The 18,128-nt window shown below is 37.7% G+C and overlaps 10 protein-coding genes across 10 annotated transcripts; 1 reads left to right on the plus strand and 9 right to left on the minus strand. All coding sequences in view use genetic code 12, as the record gives it.

Annotated features, from left to right (window-relative positions):
• Positions 1 to 165: 165 nt before the first annotated feature.
• Positions 166 to 1,650, minus strand: DASC09_059800 (bifunctional 2-aminoadipate transaminase/aromatic-amino-acid:2-oxoglutarate transaminase; the record flags this gene model as incomplete). Its single annotated transcript, XM_064999564.1, has 1 exon — positions 166 to 1,650. The coding sequence occupies one exon, from the start codon at positions 1,648 to 1,650 to the stop codon at positions 166 to 168; it is 1,485 nt and encodes a 494-aa protein (XP_064855636.1).
• A 913-nt stretch (positions 1,651 to 2,563) lies between these two features.
• Positions 2,564 to 3,562, minus strand: DASC09_059810 (pyridoxine 4-dehydrogenase; the record flags this gene model as incomplete). The annotated part of the gene is made up of 1 exon (XM_064999565.1): positions 2,564 to 3,562. The coding sequence occupies one exon, from the start codon at positions 3,560 to 3,562 to the stop codon at positions 2,564 to 2,566; it is 999 nt and encodes a 332-aa protein (XP_064855637.1).
• A 1,760-nt stretch (positions 3,563 to 5,322) lies between these two features.
• On the minus strand, positions 5,323 to 7,449 carry DASC09_059820 (uncharacterized protein; the record flags this gene model as incomplete). The annotated part of the gene is made up of 1 exon (XM_064999566.1): positions 5,323 to 7,449. The coding sequence occupies one exon, from the start codon at positions 7,447 to 7,449 to the stop codon at positions 5,323 to 5,325; it is 2,127 nt and encodes a 708-aa protein (XP_064855638.1).
• A 956-nt stretch (positions 7,450 to 8,405) lies between these two features.
• DASC09_059830 (uncharacterized protein) lies at positions 8,406 to 8,711 on the minus strand (the record flags this gene model as incomplete). Its single annotated transcript, XM_064999567.1, has 1 exon — positions 8,406 to 8,711. The coding sequence occupies one exon, from the start codon at positions 8,709 to 8,711 to the stop codon at positions 8,406 to 8,408; it is 306 nt and encodes a 101-aa protein (XP_064855639.1).
• A 417-nt stretch (positions 8,712 to 9,128) lies between these two features.
• Positions 9,129 to 9,365, minus strand: DASC09_059840 (uncharacterized protein; the record flags this gene model as incomplete). Its single annotated transcript, XM_064999568.1, has 1 exon — positions 9,129 to 9,365. The coding sequence occupies one exon, from the start codon at positions 9,363 to 9,365 to the stop codon at positions 9,129 to 9,131; it is 237 nt and encodes a 78-aa protein (XP_064855640.1).
• Positions 9,366 to 9,472: 107 nt separating this feature from the next.
• On the minus strand, positions 9,473 to 9,967 carry DASC09_059850 (uncharacterized protein; the record flags this gene model as incomplete). The annotated part of the gene is made up of 1 exon (XM_064999569.1): positions 9,473 to 9,967. One exon carries the CDS (start codon positions 9,965 to 9,967, stop codon positions 9,473 to 9,475), a length of 495 nt encoding a protein of 164 aa, XP_064855641.1.
• Positions 9,968 to 10,096: 129 nt separating this feature from the next.
• On the minus strand, positions 10,097 to 10,576 carry DASC09_059860 (uncharacterized protein; the record flags this gene model as incomplete). Its single annotated transcript, XM_064999570.1, has 1 exon — positions 10,097 to 10,576. The coding sequence occupies one exon, from the start codon at positions 10,574 to 10,576 to the stop codon at positions 10,097 to 10,099; it is 480 nt and encodes a 159-aa protein (XP_064855642.1).
• Positions 10,577 to 10,713: 137 nt separating this feature from the next.
• Positions 10,714 to 11,290, minus strand: DASC09_059870 (uncharacterized protein; the record flags this gene model as incomplete). The annotated part of the gene is made up of 2 exons (XM_064999571.1): positions 10,714 to 11,225; positions 11,284 to 11,290. The coding sequence occupies 2 exons, from the start codon at positions 11,288 to 11,290 to the stop codon at positions 10,714 to 10,716; spliced, it is 519 nt and encodes a 172-aa protein (XP_064855643.1).
• An 876-nt stretch (positions 11,291 to 12,166) lies between these two features.
• RGL1 (Rgl1p) lies at positions 12,167 to 14,266 on the minus strand (the record flags this gene model as incomplete). The annotated part of the gene is made up of 1 exon (XM_064999572.1): positions 12,167 to 14,266. One exon carries the CDS (start codon positions 14,264 to 14,266, stop codon positions 12,167 to 12,169), a length of 2,100 nt encoding a protein of 699 aa, XP_064855644.1.
• Positions 14,267 to 15,697: 1,431 nt separating this feature from the next.
• On the plus strand, positions 15,698 to 17,905 carry PAC2 (Pac2p; the record flags this gene model as incomplete). The annotated part of the gene is made up of 1 exon (XM_064999573.1): positions 15,698 to 17,905. The coding sequence occupies one exon, from the start codon at positions 15,698 to 15,700 to the stop codon at positions 17,903 to 17,905; it is 2,208 nt and encodes a 735-aa protein (XP_064855645.1).
• Between the last annotated feature and the right edge of the window lie 223 nt (positions 17,906 to 18,128).

The following is an 18,128-nucleotide window of genomic DNA, read 5'->3' on the forward strand; positions in this document are numbered from 1 at the left end:
TAGTGGAACAAATAACACATACCCGCAAAAAAAAAAAGTAAAAAAGTAAACTCATCTATTTTTTGTCTCTGTTTTAAGGATATATAATATACATAAATTTTCCTTCTAAACTATTTCATTTTTATTTTTTTTCTTTGTGCTTGAAATCAACAATTAAAACAAAACTTAATTTTTGATACCGAATTCATCCTTTATGGCCTTACCAAATCTTTCAATACCAACAATAATTTCATCCAAAGGAGTTGCCGCATAAGTACCTCTGAAGAACAAATGAGTTTGTTTTTCAGGAGCAACTTGTTGCGGTGGTTCAGTTTGACCAACAGTCTTGAACCAAGAGCCTGGGATCATGTAAGAACCGTATTCGGCGGCTCTTTCGTAAATGGCCTTCTCAACAGCAAGAACATCACCCTTGAACTCTGATTCAAATTTTGGATGTTTAGTAGCATCAATATGGAAGGCGAAGAACATACCGGCAACAGGAGGGACGAACTCCATGAGTTCAGTTGGGAAGTGTTTGTAGATCGAGTCGACGGTAACATCTCTCTTGTGAGTATATTCGGCTCTTAATTTGATCAACCAATCCAAGTAACCGGTTTGACCCCAACGGTTCAAAGTACCTCCGACAATAGATTGAGAGAAACCCGAACAGTTTTGGGAGCTAACTTCTTGAATTCTAGTGAATCTTTCAATGAAACTAGCTTTGGCAGTAATCCAACCAACTCTAGTACCTGGCGCCAAAGTCTTGGAACATGAGTCCAATCTTAACACTCTACCTTCAGTGTCCAAAGACAAGAATGATTTAACCATGGCCTTAACAAATTCTTCGTGATTGTGGATAGACTTTCCAGATCTGGCATTGACATCCTTAGTGTATTCTTCCATTTGCAAAAAGTAGTATGGTTCATCTTCGACAATCAAAATATCGTGCTTGCAGGCAATCTTGTAAATTTCTTGACGACGTTCATTACTCAAACTTGAACCGGTTGGGTTTTGACCGGTTGGAATGGTGTAAAGCAACTTTGGTTTCTTTCCAATCCAGTTGGTCAAAACAGCATCAAGTTGGCTTGGGATGATTCCAAAAGAGTCCATCTTAACAGGGAATGTGGTGATGGCTTGGGCGTTAGCAGCTTCCAAAGAGCTGGCGAAGGTGTATTCTTCAGTCAAAATTGTGTCACCTTTGTCACAGAAGTTTCTGAGAAGGTCATTCCACCCTTGGGTATTACCAGTGTTGACAATAAGATCCCAGTCTTGGTATTGCATTGGGTGAACCATAGTTGTGTGTTCTTTCAAGAACTTGATCAATTCTGGCTGACCATTGGTATTTCCGTATTGCAAAGAACGAGACAATGGGATGTCAATACCTTCAAGGTGTGATGGAGTGTGCTTCGTAATTTCGCTGATGGTCATTTCACTAGCATCTTGAGGTTTGTAACCGATCCCGTTTTCGAAAGGTGGGGCAGGAGATTCGGTAGTGATCTTGTTCCATGGGAAGTAGGTAGGTTGAGGTAATCCACCACCCAAGAAGACAAGGTCTGGTTTACCGTAGTACTTGAATGCACCCTTCAAAGGACTTTCCTTACGTCTAAGTGCTTCAGCGGAGAGATGGTAATCCAAATCTTTTGAGAGAGGCAAGCTGGAATCAACAGTCATTATGTGTGACGCTATTTGTGGAGTATATTATGTGGTTGCGATGGAGGGGCGTGATGAAAGATTAAAGAGAACCACAAATTGAATGATATGAAATAACTATTACGGGGATTGTGAGAGATAATGATAGCTTTATATACAAATACAAATTAATTTATGTCAAAAGAAACAAAGCTGAAAATTTTTTGCAGGCTTCCTTTTGTGGTGCAAAAAACGAAAAATGAATCATTTTTCCTCAGTCATCGGTCGATGTATGCATGGCAGCACGTGGATATGCTGATCACTGCGTCATGCACTCTTTCGGTTATAAGCGGGGGGTACCCACTGTTAGCCGCGGGCCGTTAGATGAAAAGCTCGAGTTGTATCATAATATATGACTGTAGTCACCATCACGTAGGTTCGTTGTATGTTGATATATACTCATTATATATATGCTTATTGTATCTTTATGATATATTCTTTTTCCTAAATATGCCTATTTTCTGTTAGTATAGCTATTAAATAGAATATTGGCTCCGTAGCTCTTGCCCTTCCTCCGCCTATCAAGGGTTTACTGGCCGATAACCGGAGAGGTGAGCATGTGTGGAGGCCACCCGCGGGGGCACGAGGCCTTGATAACTCCATTCATTGCCATCAACAATGCGGCACTTTGCCATCGATTAGATTACCAAAACTTTAAACACCGTGGCTGGAAACTTAATTGGCGGATCAGGGATATGTAGAGACGACCCCATGTTAGTATTGTACAATATTACTAATCTTTATCATTTGTTGGTACAAGTCATTTCACATTTCATGGTCCCATAGATATCCCACAGCAACAGTGTACAAGCCAAAATGATTTTTACCGTTCTATGTTACATTTATTAACATATATATATATAATTCCACTGGATTATCATTATCTTCAGTGAAATTACCCAAATAAATGGCCTTGCATGGCAGCATTGTAACGAATTCCAGCGACTTTGTTAGCCTTCAAAACATTCTGGATTTCGTTGAACACTGGTAAACTAATATTCTTGATATCAGAGTTATCCTTGATTCTAGCAGCCTTGAGAGATCCCGGAATTGGGATAAATTGTGGAAATTTGTCGTGATCTTCGAGACTTGGGTTGTTGTGGAACTTGATCCACGCCAATGACAATTGTGGCAAACTCAATCCATGTTCCGTGGCGATGCTTTTCAATTTATCCAACATAATATTGTTTTGAGTGACATTTTCTTCAACTGTAAATCTATCGAAATGTTTTCTCATATCACCTTCAGGAAGATCGGCTGCTGATGTGATCGAACCTGCCAAAAATCCGCAACCCAATGGCGAATAGGCAACAATTGGGATATTCAACTCGGCACAGGCTTCGGCAACTCCGTTATCCAAGATTTCTCTACTCCACAAAGAGTATTCCACTTCAACAAAAGAAATTTTTGCCGCCTTTGCCGCTTTTCTAATTGTTTCGGCACCAGCTTCACTGAGAGAAACTCCGCCAATTTTGCCGTCTTCAATGTACTGATTAATATATTTCAAAGTATCTTCAATTGGCACCGATTTGTCAACTCTGGCACACTCAAAGACATCAATCTTGTTCAAATATTTTAAACAATTCTCAATACTGGTCTTTATCCCTGCTTCTGAACCATCTGGAGCGAATGTCTGCATGTTGATTCCCCCCTTGATGGAAATCACGATCTCATCCTTGATTTCCGGGTATTTGTCAATGAAAGCTTGCAAGTATTTCAAATTCAAATGATCAGCACCATAGAATTCGCCACCATTAAACAAGCGACAACCAGACTTGTAAGCAGTATAAAAGATCTTCACTGCTTCAGCCTCGGTCACTGGATGAGGAGTCCAAGTGGTTCTCATGGTACCGAAACCAACAATGTCCTTGGAAAGCTTGACAAATTTGGTCATTTTTTGATTTGTATAGTTTGTTATTATTATTTGATCTGTATCTGGATCTATTGAATATTTGCAATTTCTATCAAGGTTTAGCTATCTATTTATATGGTGGGCAATGGTAGTTGACTGTATCCGCCACTTCTCTATCCCCGAAACAACCTCTGAAAAAACATCCGGATTTTGTACACTGCCTGGGGGTGTCGGGGGTGTCTAAGGAGCCTCCGATGAAAAATGGGCTGGAGTGCAACGGACATACCGAAGACCACTCACTGAACTGATACAGTGATTCAGTGGCAAAAATATTTCATACCGTTACACTTTAATTATTCGTACCATTTTGGTTCAATTATTCGTATCAATGTTTTTTCTATCGACGGTTCCGAAGGAGGCCTCTTTGTTACTTAATTTCATCAAAAAATACTCAATTTTGCAGAACTCAAAGCTCTTTTCTACAATACCGAATATTTATAATACACACGTGATAATATTTTTAACAAATAAGAACGAATGTATGGCACAAGGCGTGCCCCATATAAATCGATGAATCCTCACACCTGCCATGCAATTCAGCATTACTATGTGATCTTTAGATTGAGTACAGTGACTCTTTTACTATTTAAAGAAGGTATGGGCTTGAAAGCTGTGAAACAAAGATTTTGGCAGCTGGTTATGGAAGAAGAAGACGTTTCAGCTTCTAAAGCAGCAAAGTTGGAAGTCGCAAATGTAAGAGCCAAAGCCTCGACTTTAACGAAAACTGTATTTTCATTGATGAAGCCGGTTTCAACATCTGTATGAAGCGGGAGTAAGTATGGTCTGCTGTCCGCCCAAAAGGTGTTCTCAAGGTTCCTGTTACCAGAGGAGTTGATGTTTCATTTATTGGTGTAATTTCTACCAAAGACTGCTCGGTTATAAGCCCTCGAAGAGGCCATCAGATGTATTAAATTCCTATTTTAGATGGTTATAACTTTATATATAACTTCATAGCTGTAGGTACCAATAAGACTTCTTCTCTGAAGAAGTTTCTTGTTTGTTTGTTTTTTTTGCAGGGGGGGAATGTCACTACCTACTGAACCAGGGCAACCTACTATAATTATAGATTATTGAAGATTGATGCATGTGTAAGATCAGGTCTGCAGAGTCCCCCATGTTTACCAAGAGCAGTAGTTTCGGTAGTTTTTTTTGAATCATGCACTTACCTTCTTGTATTTGACTACTAAAAATTTCGTTGGAAAATGGTGAAAGTGAAGAGAGTGACGAAGAAGTTGATGAGGATGCATTGTAGAGTAGTCACCCTGCAGTTAGTATGTTATATTTTCTGTGTGTTACTTGTTGGTGGGAACTCTAATTTTTGGATTTTCTTCTAGGTGCTCAAAATCTGCTCCTGTACTTCTCCTAGCGCGTTGTTGATCCTGAATAATTCCAGATTCTTATACTTGCTTCCACGGTTTGTCTTTGTTCTGCTCTTCATATAATTTTGACATACTTTTTTGAGCACAAACATCCATTTCGTTCATCCAACCAATGTATTTAATTCTAATAGCTACTACTCTTTCCCTCTACCAAATGGATTTTTTTTGCTTCGCGCGATATTTTATTCACTGTTAGGCGTATTATGTGTGTTATAGAACTCAATAAGTCGCTCCAAAAAAGTTTTACTGTTTAGAACTCGTATACGCAAATCATAAATATTATATTTTCATGTATTACTAGTTACTAGGGTCAGTGTTGAAATAAGAAAAAAGAAGAAAAAAAAGGTTTGTAGGCTGTTTTATTCAAATGAAAAAACAAAGTAAGAAACCTGACAAGGTAGATAAGATGCCTGACTTCAAAAAGATGCGGCCACTATTAGGAACTTCATATGATGGTATAGTTGGGTAACTTGAAGTCGATGACGAGCTGCTAGAAGGATTTGGTGGCGTGGAAGGTGGCTCAGTTGTTTTGGATGGCTCAGAACTGGTAGACGGTTCACTGGTTGTGGTGGTCGTGGTTGGGTGTTCAGGATCTGTAGATGGTTCACTGGTTGTGGTGGTCGTGGTTGGGTGTTCAGGATCTGTAGATGGTTCACTAGTGGTCGTGGTCGTGGTTGGGTGTTCAGGATCTGTGGATGGTCCACTGGTTGTGGTGGTTGGGTGTTCAGGATCTGTAGATGGTTCACTGGTTGTGGTGGTCGTGGTTGGGTGTTCAGGATCTGTAGATGGTTCACTGGTTGTGGTGGTCGTGGTTGGGTGTTCAGGATCTGTAGATGGTCCACTAGTGGTCGTGGTCGTGGTTGGGTGTTCAGGATCTGTGGATGGTCCACTGGTTGTGGTGGTTGGGTGTTCAGGATCTGTAGATGGTCCACTAGTGGTCGTGGTCGTGGTTGGGTGTTCAGGATCTGTGGATGGTCCACTGGTTGTGGTGGTTGGGTGTTCAGGATCTGTAGATGGTCCACTAGTGGTCGTGGTCGTGGTTGGGTGTTCAGGATCTGTAGATGGTCCACTAGTGGTCGTGGTCGTGGTTGGGTGTTCAGGATCTGTGGATGGTTCACTGGTTGTGGTGGTTGGGTGTTCAGGATCTGTAGATGGTCCACTGGTTGTGGTGGTTGGGTGTTCAGGATCTGTAGATGGTTCACTGGTTGTGGTGGTCGTGGTTGGGTGTTCAGGATCTGTAGATGGTTCACTGGTTGTGGTGGTTGGCTGTTCAGGGCCTGTAGATGGACCACTAGTGGTCGTGGTCGTGGTCGTGGTCGTGGTTGGGTGTTCAAGATCTATAGATGGTTCACTAGTGGTCGTGGTTGGCTGTTCAGGACCTGTAGATGGTCCACTAGTGGTCGTGGTCGTGGTTGAAGTGGTTGATGCTGAGGTGGTTGAAGTGGTTGAAGTGGTTGAGTTGGTTGATGCTGAGGTGGTTGAAGTGGTTGATGCTGAGGTGGTTGAAGTGGTTGAGTTGGTTGATGCTGAGGTGGTTGAAGTGGTTGATTCTGAGGTGGTTGAAGTGGTTGATGCTGAGGTGGTTGAAGTGGTTGAGTTGGTTGATTCTGAGGTGGTTGAAGTGGTTGATGCTGAGGTGGTTGAAGTGGTTGAGTTGGTTGATTCTGAGGTGGTTGAAGTGGTTGATGCTGAGGTGGTTGAAGTGGTTGAAGTGGTTGAGTTGGTTGATGCTGAGGTGGTTGAGGTGGTTGAAGTGGTTGAGGTGGTTGAAGTGGTTGAGGTGGTTGAAGTGGTTGAGGTGGTTGAAGTGGTTGAGGTGGTTGAAGTGGAGGTGGTTGAGGTAGTTGAAGTTGATTTGGTTGATTTTTTGGTTGAAGATCCACCACAATCATAACATAACTGCTCGTTTCTATAAGGAACAATTAAATAGCTGATCAGCAGGTAAGAGTTTTTCGACACGCTTAACGAAAAAGTGCCGGACAGCGATCCAGTCAGAAATTGGTAAAAAAGTGGATACACACCAGTTTTCAAATAAGCACTCAATTTGTTATTCAGAGTAGGACTATAATAGGGAGTACCTATTCCTTGCCCAGATGTTGACGCAGTAACCTCTTGATCAAAGATATCATAACACTCGAAAGCATCCTCATTACCAAAATAGGCATATCCAGTAACACCGCCCAGTGTAGTAACCAGGAACAGGTAAGTGTCCTGCCGTGAGTCCAACACCCATAAATACGCTCTGAGGATAACAACTCGGTTAGCAGGCAAAGTTATTGGACTACTCCAGGAAGAATATGACGACCCGAAGAAATTGGGGTTGCCGTTTAAAGTAGTGGTTGGATTTGCTTGAGGTTTCGTCAAATCGTATTGGTAAATGTTGAAGCCGCCATTGTCGTAGCAGCAATTCAAGATATCGCATCCCTGCCACGTAGCAGCAAGCGCAAAAGAGACAGTAGTCAAAAAATATAAGTGAATAGATAGATTCATTGTGGTACGAGTCTTTCCTATGAGGATGTGTGGATTAAAACGAGGAAAGCAAAGTGGGGGCCGGTGGAAACACCTCTACTTATAGTCCTGCTTTCTCTCATTCGTGAAGCTGGTGCATTCAGTGAGACTGTACAATACATACATAGCTCTAGAATGGAAGATATCCGATTCAGTGTTTGTAAGCAAATAAATTTCCGTTGGTTACTCCATCCTGTTTGCTCTCGGTTGTAGAGTTGCTGTGATACTGTAAACCTGCTTGATGTATGTACTTAAAAAAAAACGTGTTTGAATGTTTGCCCATAACTACCATAGTTTAATATAGTGCATGTTGCTGCCATATCCATTATCTTTCGTCATCAATTTTTATCATTTCTATTTGTATCATTGCTGTCTTTTTATCATTGCTGGTATGAATATTCTACATCCGGTTCACTGTGTGTGTGATAACTTTAATGCCTTGAAACCTCCGATAATGTCTGTTTTCCGCCAATAATGAGAACAAAAGATGTCAAAAAGACAGTTAGAAATCCTGCCAATTTTTAAGTGTCCGATGGAAACAAACACAGAAAGCTGATCAGGAAGATAAGATGAAAGAAAGGATTTCGTTAGTATATAGGCTGTTGTCTTCCGTTTGGTGAAACACATTGTAAGAAGATTGGCTCTTCAAAAGATTTTCTAAAACCCTAAGCAATTTTTAAACACTTTCAACCATAATCAGAAGATGAACACTATTATCAAAAATAGCAAAGCATAATATTGAGAAACTCATCAATATCAAGGCATCCCTTTTTGCCTCTGGGGTTTGGTTGATGTTGGTATAATCTTGAAAGTTGAGGAAATAGTGATGTGCAAATAAAATTTTTGCTTTTATTTCCTCCATAGTCGCGCTGGCGTCTAGATTTTCGTAGCAAACCCTGGTTTATTCTCCATTCAAATAAGAATGAAGATAAATGTAATCAATTGACTGGGTGATGCTTTAGACTTGTGTATTTGGTCAATTCTTGATGAGTCAAAACCTTGACTTGGCTTTTAAAAACAGAATCAAATGTAATCCTTTGAAAACTGGGATTAATAACAACACTAAAATCTACCAGTGGCTCAATACATTTACTTGAACCAGGTGAAGCTTTTTCTATCATTTCCCTTTCTGTGTTGAGATCAATTGACAAGCTTTTGGTTACAAAAGCAACCAAATCAACAATAGTTTTTTCTCTAGCAGGATCTTCAATCCAACTTAAGACACTGTTCCTATCGCTTGTCATTGTTCAATAGCAAATATTTTTTCGGTTGCAATTTCTGCAGTTTTCTCAGTCTGATTGTAATTTTTTACGAAAAATAATGTTGTAGGGTGGTTTGAGGTATTGGTGGGGGAATTTGTATGGGAACAATCAAAATCGCTCCAGCTGCTGGGCGCCATCCCATGCAAATTCTTCAGAGAAAAATTACACTCCTGAAAAATCTGTGAGAGACACCTGAATTTTATACCATCCGTGATGGGGGATCAAAGGCAGAGGAGAGTGCTGGCTGGCCCTTTGTTCCATCGTTCTACACCATATATTAACTGGAAAGTTCAAGCATATACTCATAAGTACAATTTATATGCCTTAGCTGAAAAATGAATGGATAAATAAATAACATAAATAAAAATAAATAAAATAAATAGTGATAAGGAAATTTGATCAAATTCTTCTGAACAAAGAAGTAATCCTGGTGTTAGAGTCATGGTAGTAGCAGGACATGCTATCAATCTTATCAACATCAAATTCTTCAAATGCATGAACATAATCGAATTCTTGACCCTTTTGCCGGAATGAATAGCCCAAGACAGTAAAATTATTCCCGTGTATCTGTGTGTTTTTCACCTTAGCAGCAAGAACTTTGATATTGGATGGGACGTTAATAAAGAACTTAACCATATACAACGTCCCACCAATCCCAACAAAAAGATTATCAGCGTGGCAGGTAATTGTCTTATTCCATTTTGCTCAATTCGGTCGCTTCTAATGAGAAACACAAAGTGGTATTAATTCAACAACAATGTCTTGAGATTGTGCAATTTTTCCCGTGCATCAACAAGCGGAAAATTGGCACCTTCATCGAAAACCAGGGTAGTACTCAACATAAGAATACAATTAATGGCGAGGTTGTACTCCTCCTCGGTTTTCTTACCACCGTTACTCCACTTCACTGTCTTTGAGCCAACTTCGGGACATTTAATACCTTCAATCATGGATAATAGTGCCAGTTTTTTTCTTTTAAAAATGTCAAATACAATCTTCAAGATGGTATCAAATTGGCTGAGTGAAAAAGTATGAAGCGATTCCATCACAATTTGGTATGGGTCTGGGTACCACAATTGGAGGAAGGCCGGAGTATGGTGGTATACCGAAGGACAACTTATATCTGCACCACCTTTAGGGTTCCCAACGTACAATGGATCACCTATTACTCTCCTTGGCGCTGGATTGTAGACCCACATTGATCTTCTGTTGTTTTTGAGGGTGGTTTGGACGGTCATACAATATCTGCATGGCGTGTAAGTATCAAGCCCGGGAACTTTCAAGAGGGGAACTTGTAGCTGACAAATCGCTACTGGTGAGCTTTAAAATGACACGGATTTTGTATTTGCCTAATTGCCCTAATTCATTTAGCACTTCAACCTCATCAAAAAGTATTTGCGCAAACTCATCCAATTTTTCAGTGGGGGTACAGCCCAGAACACCATGAAGTAGTCGGACGTTCTGCAAAACTCGGGCAAATTCATGATCTGCCATAAACTAAAGACGACTTTTTTTTTTTGTTTTTTTAATAGATAAATCTCACCCATTGAGAGATTGATCATGAAAAACAAAGTGTCATCAGAACTAGTTTCATCTATATCGTAAAGAGAACCTCTTCTGTACCAGGACTCGTTCATCAATTCTCGGTTTTTAATGTAATCCACAATTTCCTGGTTTCTTGATATGGAAATTAACATTGCAGCCAACGGCGTGTACTTGGAGATATCGTTGCCGACGATATCAAGGGAAACTTCTGGAATACTTTTGAGAGTTTCTTCAGGATCCATATCGAAGAAGATAGATACCTTCTTGAAGTGCTCTAATGATATCTCCTCTCTTAAACACATCCACAAATGTTGTAAGTTTTTCGATGGCGTAATATGGGCTCCATCAAGCTTTTTTATGAATTCTTTCAATACTTCTTTGTTCAGGGCTCTGACTATATCGTTTTTAGAGAGCCAATTCAGTATATTCTCCAATCAGCTCAATATTGCTTTCGACAAAGTTGGTTAAAAAAATCATTTTCTTCATCCATAAGTTCCTCATCATCATCATCATCATCATCATCGTCTTCTTCGCCCAAAAGAGCTCCATAGTGATTTTCAAGCCCTTTGTCATCAATCTCGTTGGTCAATTGTTCTAGAAAACTTCGGTTTAGCCTCAATTGAACTAAAGTAGTGTTGGCTTTTTGAAGCCAATCTACAAAATAACTCCTCAAATAAGCATCATTTATTGGTGGAATGAATAAATTTTCGGGTAAGATATAGCAGGCATAAGACTTCCTGAAAAAAACAGAACAGTCTTTCAAAAATGATATTGAACCTTCTGTATTGTCCAAAGTAGTTCTCTGGCGGCGAGTCCTCTCTCTAATTTCAAGATATAACAAGTGCAGTAACCCAGGGAATAATTGAAAGCCGTGAGTACGCAAAAAGTCACCGGTTGATACGACGATGTAGGAATAAGGTATTCCTTCCAAATAGTTTTCTTCCAGATATTCTTTAATATGTTGTACTGATGACTCAATTAACTGCGCAAGGTGAGGAGATTCATGTACCAACCATCTAAAACTAGTGAGTAACTGCTTTCTTTGAGAAATCCCTGGCTTTTTTTGTTCTAAGAACGATTGAAGGAGGATCCGTTAAAGGAACTATCGTTGGAGGTGGACTTATGCTGAGAATATTGCTTACAGTATATTTTGAGTCCGGTTGGCTCAATTGAAGAAAAAAAGTGGTACTTTAAGATTTGCCGTGGAAAGCGTTATGAATGGTCCCTGCCGCTCCTTGAAATCTCCGACTTGGCCTATAAAAAATAGCTGTCCATATACGAATTAAAAATGAAAACACTGTATCTTGTTAATATTAACATCTTCCTGGTTTACCAGAATCTTATTATCCTCTGTATCTGCCTTAATTTTGTGAGGCCCAGCTGTAAATTACACAACAGTGAAGATTGAATTCCTTGCGAGACAATAAAAATAACTAGAAAAAAATAGAGCCAATCCCGCCAGTATTATTATTATAAAAATCTAAAATAAATTAAAAATGATCAAAAATGATTAAAAATGAAAATTCAAAATGAAGAACCAAGAAAATAAATCAATATTATGATGTAACGACAGCCTGTGAGATGAACTAAATCAAATATTCTTTCATGATATCAACTAGGTAATAAAGGACCCAAGCAACATCACCAAAAAAAAACAAAAAACAGTAAGAAAACGAAATGGCAAACGGAAAGAGAAATAAAATACAAAGAAAATGGTCCCACCCTATAAGCATAACTGAAAGTATCAAAAGATATGCACAAATATCCAGGTAATAACAACTTGAAAAAAAAAAGAGGGAAGGGAAAAAACAGCCCTTAATTTACTGATCAACCAACCCCACTGGATATAATTCAAATAAAAAAAAAAATATTTCTGTAAAAGAGAAAAGAAATCAATCAATATAATGGACAATAGATTTTCCATGAGCACCGATTGCTCGATCAGACAATCCTAATAATTTCCAGTCCATTTGGTTTTGAGGTCTGTAAACATGAAATGGCTTACATTGATAAATCGTCAAAGCATAAGGATCTTCAGCATCGTCATCGTTCCCTTCTATATCATTTCTGCCACTATCAACTCTGAGGCTTCTTCTATTTTGTGATTTAGAAAAAGATTCATAATTGAGATTCTTGGATTCGAATTCTCCGTTTCTCAAAGCCCCAATACTATAATCATAATAGTGATTGCCATTTTGTTGATGATACTTGTTCATATTTTTTGAAACATTGAAGAAGTTGTTTTTCGACTGGGTGTTACCAGAAACATTCAAACTAACACTAGCCCTGAAAACCGCATCGGTCAAAAGCTCGTTTGTGGTGTCGAAATTGCAATATTCATCATCATTATCATCTGCAACGTTATCAAAATCAACGTCACAGTTAATTGGGGTGTTTGCAATCGCGGCACTGGTAGTAGTAGTGAAACTATTAATATAATTGACCTTTTTGTTATCAAAATTAGTTTGGAAAGTAGTATTATTAATAAACTGTGCAAATTCCCATTCTTTAATAATCCACTTCAAAAGTCTAACACTTTGGATTCGATCATACGGAGAAACAGTAATTGGCTGGGTAAACTTTACCGAAGATTTTGATGACCCAGAATTACTATTATGAATCTTGACCTTAAAGACCAATTCGTACTTAATGGAAAACAATTTCCCATTGGTTGTGAATCCTTGCATATGAGTTATTGGAATACCATTGTTAACTTCCTCAAGTAATTTGGTATTTGTGGTTAATGTCTTATTATTATGATTCAACCCGACTGATTGTATGGTGGGTACCGGTTTAATATCGAGTGTATCATCACTCTGAACACTATCAAATGATGTATCTGCATTTCGCAAATTTTCAATTGATGATGACGAAGATAACAATGACTGGTAATTTTGATTGACATTTCTCAAGTCTAAGCTTCTTCGTTTATTGCTTGTTGAAGATAGTAAGCCCCCAGTCAATCTTTTTGTAAGTTGTGGTCTATAACCATCCATGCTATTTCGCGATATCTTTGTGGAATTAGTATTACTGAGAACGTTAGAACTGCTGTTATTATTGCTTAAGGATGACAAAGGTAGCTTCTTCAATTGAGATGAGGAATTAACAGCATTTGATGATGAGTTCGAAATGATTTTTGTAATCTCTGACGGAAAATCAAATGAAATCTGGGTAGTAATACCGTCTGGCCCCAATTCTGCATCAAAATCTTGTTGCTTAGATAATAATTTTGTTTGTTTGGAAGACAATCCGGATTCATGGCAAACCAATACTTCCCGAAGTTCAAATTGGATTTTTTTCAATTTGAAGACCGGAGGCTTCTTTTTCATGAATGATAATCTTTTAGTAGTCTCCGTGGCCCCACCGTTGTGCAAGAAATTACTATTTGGAGAAATTTTCATATATAAAACCAATTCATCATTCGGCCCTACCGAACTGTTTGGTAATGAATATTCAACCAAAATATTCTTGTCCGGAGAGTCCATAGTTTTGGTTATTGGCTCATTGAATTGTCTGTATAATGGCAAAGTATCGTATCGTTTAACAATTAACGGAAATGAAATAGTGAAAACTTCCAACTTTGAACCATTGAACCATCCTATCTTTGCGGTTATGTTATGTGTTGTTTTAGCATTCCACCTGCTATTTTTCCCACTTGATATAATGTCCTTATTGATTGGAATAACAAATGGTAAGTCCATTCCTAGTACTTTCTCTGACCCAAGCTTTTCAGAGTTATAAATAGTATCCTTAAATATACCATATGCTCTATGAGCATCATTCGAGCTAATTCCAGCTGTCGAAGGTACGCTTACCGACTGAAGAGTATTTAATTCTAAGATTATGGTTTTGATAGCAAACGACCCACCGTCTTTAGAACGAATTTCAAGAACACTCTCAACTCTTGGGCAAGTTTTTGGAACTCCAGGACATCCTCTGATGAGACTATGATTGGAAGCTCCAAGGTTAACGATAAATGGTTCTGTGGGCATGTTTTTATATGATTAAGCTTGTGACCTTAGGATATTTTGTAATGCTATTGCTTTTTTGCTTTACTCCAAGGAGAAAATGAATTGAAGTTGAAATGAAGTTGTCTTGTTTCTTGATTCTCTTGATATGACAGATGATAGAAGTTTGAAGTAGTATCCTTATGTCTTCCTCTATTTATATTTTATCAGGCAATGACCAATTCAACTTTTTCGAGACTGGAAATATTTTTGCTTAAGTTAATTGTAAGACTTTGACTAAAGAAATATAGTGGAAAACAGTGTTATCACTTCTTCTTGATTGTTGTTAGAAGCAATTTTTCAAAATAAAAAAAAAAAAAGTTGATCCAGGAGATGAAATAAATAGATTCCAGAGTGTTTATTATGATTATTATGTATGCTTGAGTTTCTTCAGTCTCATTCGTTGATAGAATCCTCAAAACCCAGAAGAACAAAAAAGAAGACTAAAAAGTGTTGATGGAAACTTTACTGAGTCTTTGACAGGCCCTGGTCCATTCGACGGTTGCCAGCCATCTCTTCACCTAAAAACTTTAACTTGTCAATCGATCGTCTAATCGGATGGCATTCAGGGTGTGGTACCCCCACAGCTGGTGATTTGTAGACAGTTTTTGGCCCAATTCCAAAAATAACACCTGGGGCTGTGTGGGGATACCGTTAATAACAAAACATTTATACAGGGGGGCATATACACACTCATTCTAAAAATTTATATTCAAACAGTATGTGTTCCAATTGTGTGTTGGCGAGAAATCGCTTGAATGCATATTCCTGTGTGAATCCCTATTGTGCCTCAAAAATTCAACACCGCAACAATTCAGTATATACGAGCTCGAGGAAATGAAACCACATATAATTGCTTGCTGTTTATTCAATCTCTATTAGTAGTTTCTTGGGTTGGTGATCATTTCCAAATTATTTATTTGTAAGTTGAGAGAAAAACAAATGATGAGGAGTTGGCAGGTTGGGAAGCTACTTAACAATAAAAAGGATTTGCATATTAGTCATTTTTTAATAAATACAAATACATAATATTATAGTAGTCACCTTATTACAATACTTCTTCAAGAAAATACCTTCTCATGTAGTGATATGAACGATGTGTCAAATCATCAAGAGCTCTTCCTAGACACAATAACCTTCAGTACAAATTTTGAAGATCGCAGAACAATAAAGAAACCCCAAATGATTGCAGGATGTATATTAGTCTCTACTGAGAGAAAATAATGAACATTTTAAAAGTCCCAGGCGACAAAAAGGAGGTAATTATGTCATTTACAACTCCGAAGAGCATCGCACTCCATTTTGGTGGATCACAGCAAGTTCTATCATCACGTGCCATAGGGAAGATGTCCTTAATTTCATTAGTGTTGGGAGTAGTGATAAAAGATATGGTAACTACCACCAACGAGAAACACTATGCGCGAATTTCAAGTGGGTCAGCGTGTTACTATCGGTGGTGAGAGCTGCACTATCCGATTCATTGGAACGATTCCTCAATGGCCCGAGGATGTGGCGGTAGGTGTTGAATGGGACAACAAACTAAAGGGGAAGAATGATGGACAATTGCAAAATATCCGATATTTTCACACCATCAAGGGGCTTAAAACTGGGTCGTTCCTAAAAGAAAGGAAATTAAACAGAGATGCTCAAAGGGGAAGGTTTTTTTTCAAGAGTTTAGTCAACAAATATGCTGATTTCTCAGTTCATGATCGAGATATCGAGACCATCAAATTTGGATCAAAAAATGTTCAAAGCTATGGGTTTGATAATTTAATGCATAGCAATTCAGATTTAGAGGGGTTGAAAATAGCATCGCTAACTAAAGAAAGTATCATTGATTGTGAATTACTGATGGGAAGCACCAGAAGCGTATCTGATTTATATAACTATGATTATGGTCTTGAAAAATACATCCAGCTTTCATTATCAAATAGCCAAATGAAATCTATGAGGCTACCCTTATTAGCCAATTTAGACATCTCTTCAAATTTATTCAGCTCAACCCATCAGATATTCAAAATTATGCTTAATTTGCCAAATTTGGAGACCTTGAACTTATCAAATAATAACTTTGTGAGTGATGACACTTTTTTCGGCCATTTAATTTTGAACCACTCCTTGAGCAAAAATTTCGGCCAAGATAGCTTAAAACATGCTAAGGGGATGTTTTCTAACTTGAGGAAAATTAAAATATCGAGCAATTATCTTCGAAAATCAACTTTGATGATTGTTTTATTACTATTTGATAATTTAGAGGACCTTAATCTATCGGATAACTTGATTGATGATGAATGGTTTTTATGTGACTATACTAGTGTCATAGAGACTGATAAACATATTGAGATTCAGGAAATTATGCAGGAGGTAAATTATATTTTTAAAGATTGTTTGCAAGTTACGCATTTATCAACTGGCAAATATGAAATTAAAGTTCAATTTTTGAAATTTTTGACAATAAGTGACAATATCAAAAGAATCACACTGTTGAATTTATCATTCAATAAGCTCACAAGCATTCCATGGATTTTAATTGATGTTTTCAGGAATGGAGGATTGATGGAGTTGAATTTGTCCAACAATCAAATTCATCTTTTGACCCAGGATGATGCCAATTTGACTAATATCCCCGTATCGTCTCAGCTCCTCAACATAAATTCTCTAACTAAACAGTACCAACCGTCGTCATTAATTGAAACCCATAGCGAAGCGCTAAAATATAATGATCTTTCATTGGATTGGAAGTGGTTCAAGTTGTCAAGACTCAATCTCAATTGCAACCAATTTACAACATTCCAAGAATTAGATATTATAAACTTGAAATTCCCAAATTTAAAGCAGTTACAAATCAATGATAATAATAAAATATGGAACAAACCAGAAGAATTAGAAGAATATACTGCGAAATTCAATAAAATCAAAAGCCGTGACCCGACAGCTTTTGGTGATGGGACATTGGAAGATTTCATAATAGAGGAGATTTTTGTCAGTGTGGTTTACCGTTTCAATGATTCGCTAGAATACTTGAACAAAAGTAAGATATTGTTGGACGAACGCAAAAATTCTGAGCTATACTTCGTTGCTAAATTGAAAGAGGGGTGTTTCAATGATTGTCATTCTAGCGAAGCTAGAAGATTTATCTTTAGTAATTTTGGTACGAAAAGGCTTGATATATTGTGTGATAGGTATAATGTCGATATTATTGAGTTGCGCAAAGATATTGATTGTCTAACATCTAACAAGCTAATAGATCATAGGAAACCAAATACTATAAAGTATAATCTTATTGATATCACTTTACGATTCCATGATGCAACAATCAATGATTCCAAGAAAATGAAAAAACCAACCTCACACTCCTCTAACGAAATCAAGCATACCTTTTTCAATACAATGACGATTCTTCAATTCAAAGGAATTATCAAGAGATTGTTTGACGTTTATTCAGTATTGGAGCTTCGTATATTCTTCACTTTGCTGTTTGAAGAGTATTACGGGAAAAATAACGATGAAGAGGTTATTTACAAAACGGAAGAACTAGTCAACAACGAAGATGAATTGTATCAGTATGGCTTCAAGAATGGTGATGTGATTGATGTATATCACAACACTGAAATATTTGCATAGTCATCCCGTTTAAAGCATAATGATATTTAATGATAGATTTTTTTAACGAATGAAAAAAAAACAAAAAAAACATGTAGAAATTATTGAGTACAAAAGCGATTCTAAACAAGGACATAAAGCAAAAAATAAGACATAAGCATTAAAAAAATTAATGAAATTGGTATATGATAATATGCGAATTGAAAATATTAATATAGAAAATTTTTGGCATTGGCGGCCTTAT

This window comes from Saccharomycopsis crataegensis, assembly GCF_037102585.1.
Source record: "Saccharomycopsis crataegensis DNA, jcf7180000000098, whole genome shotgun sequence".
Classification (NCBI taxonomy): Eukaryota; Fungi; Ascomycota; class Saccharomycetes; order Ascoideales; family Saccharomycopsidaceae; genus Saccharomycopsis; species Saccharomycopsis crataegensis.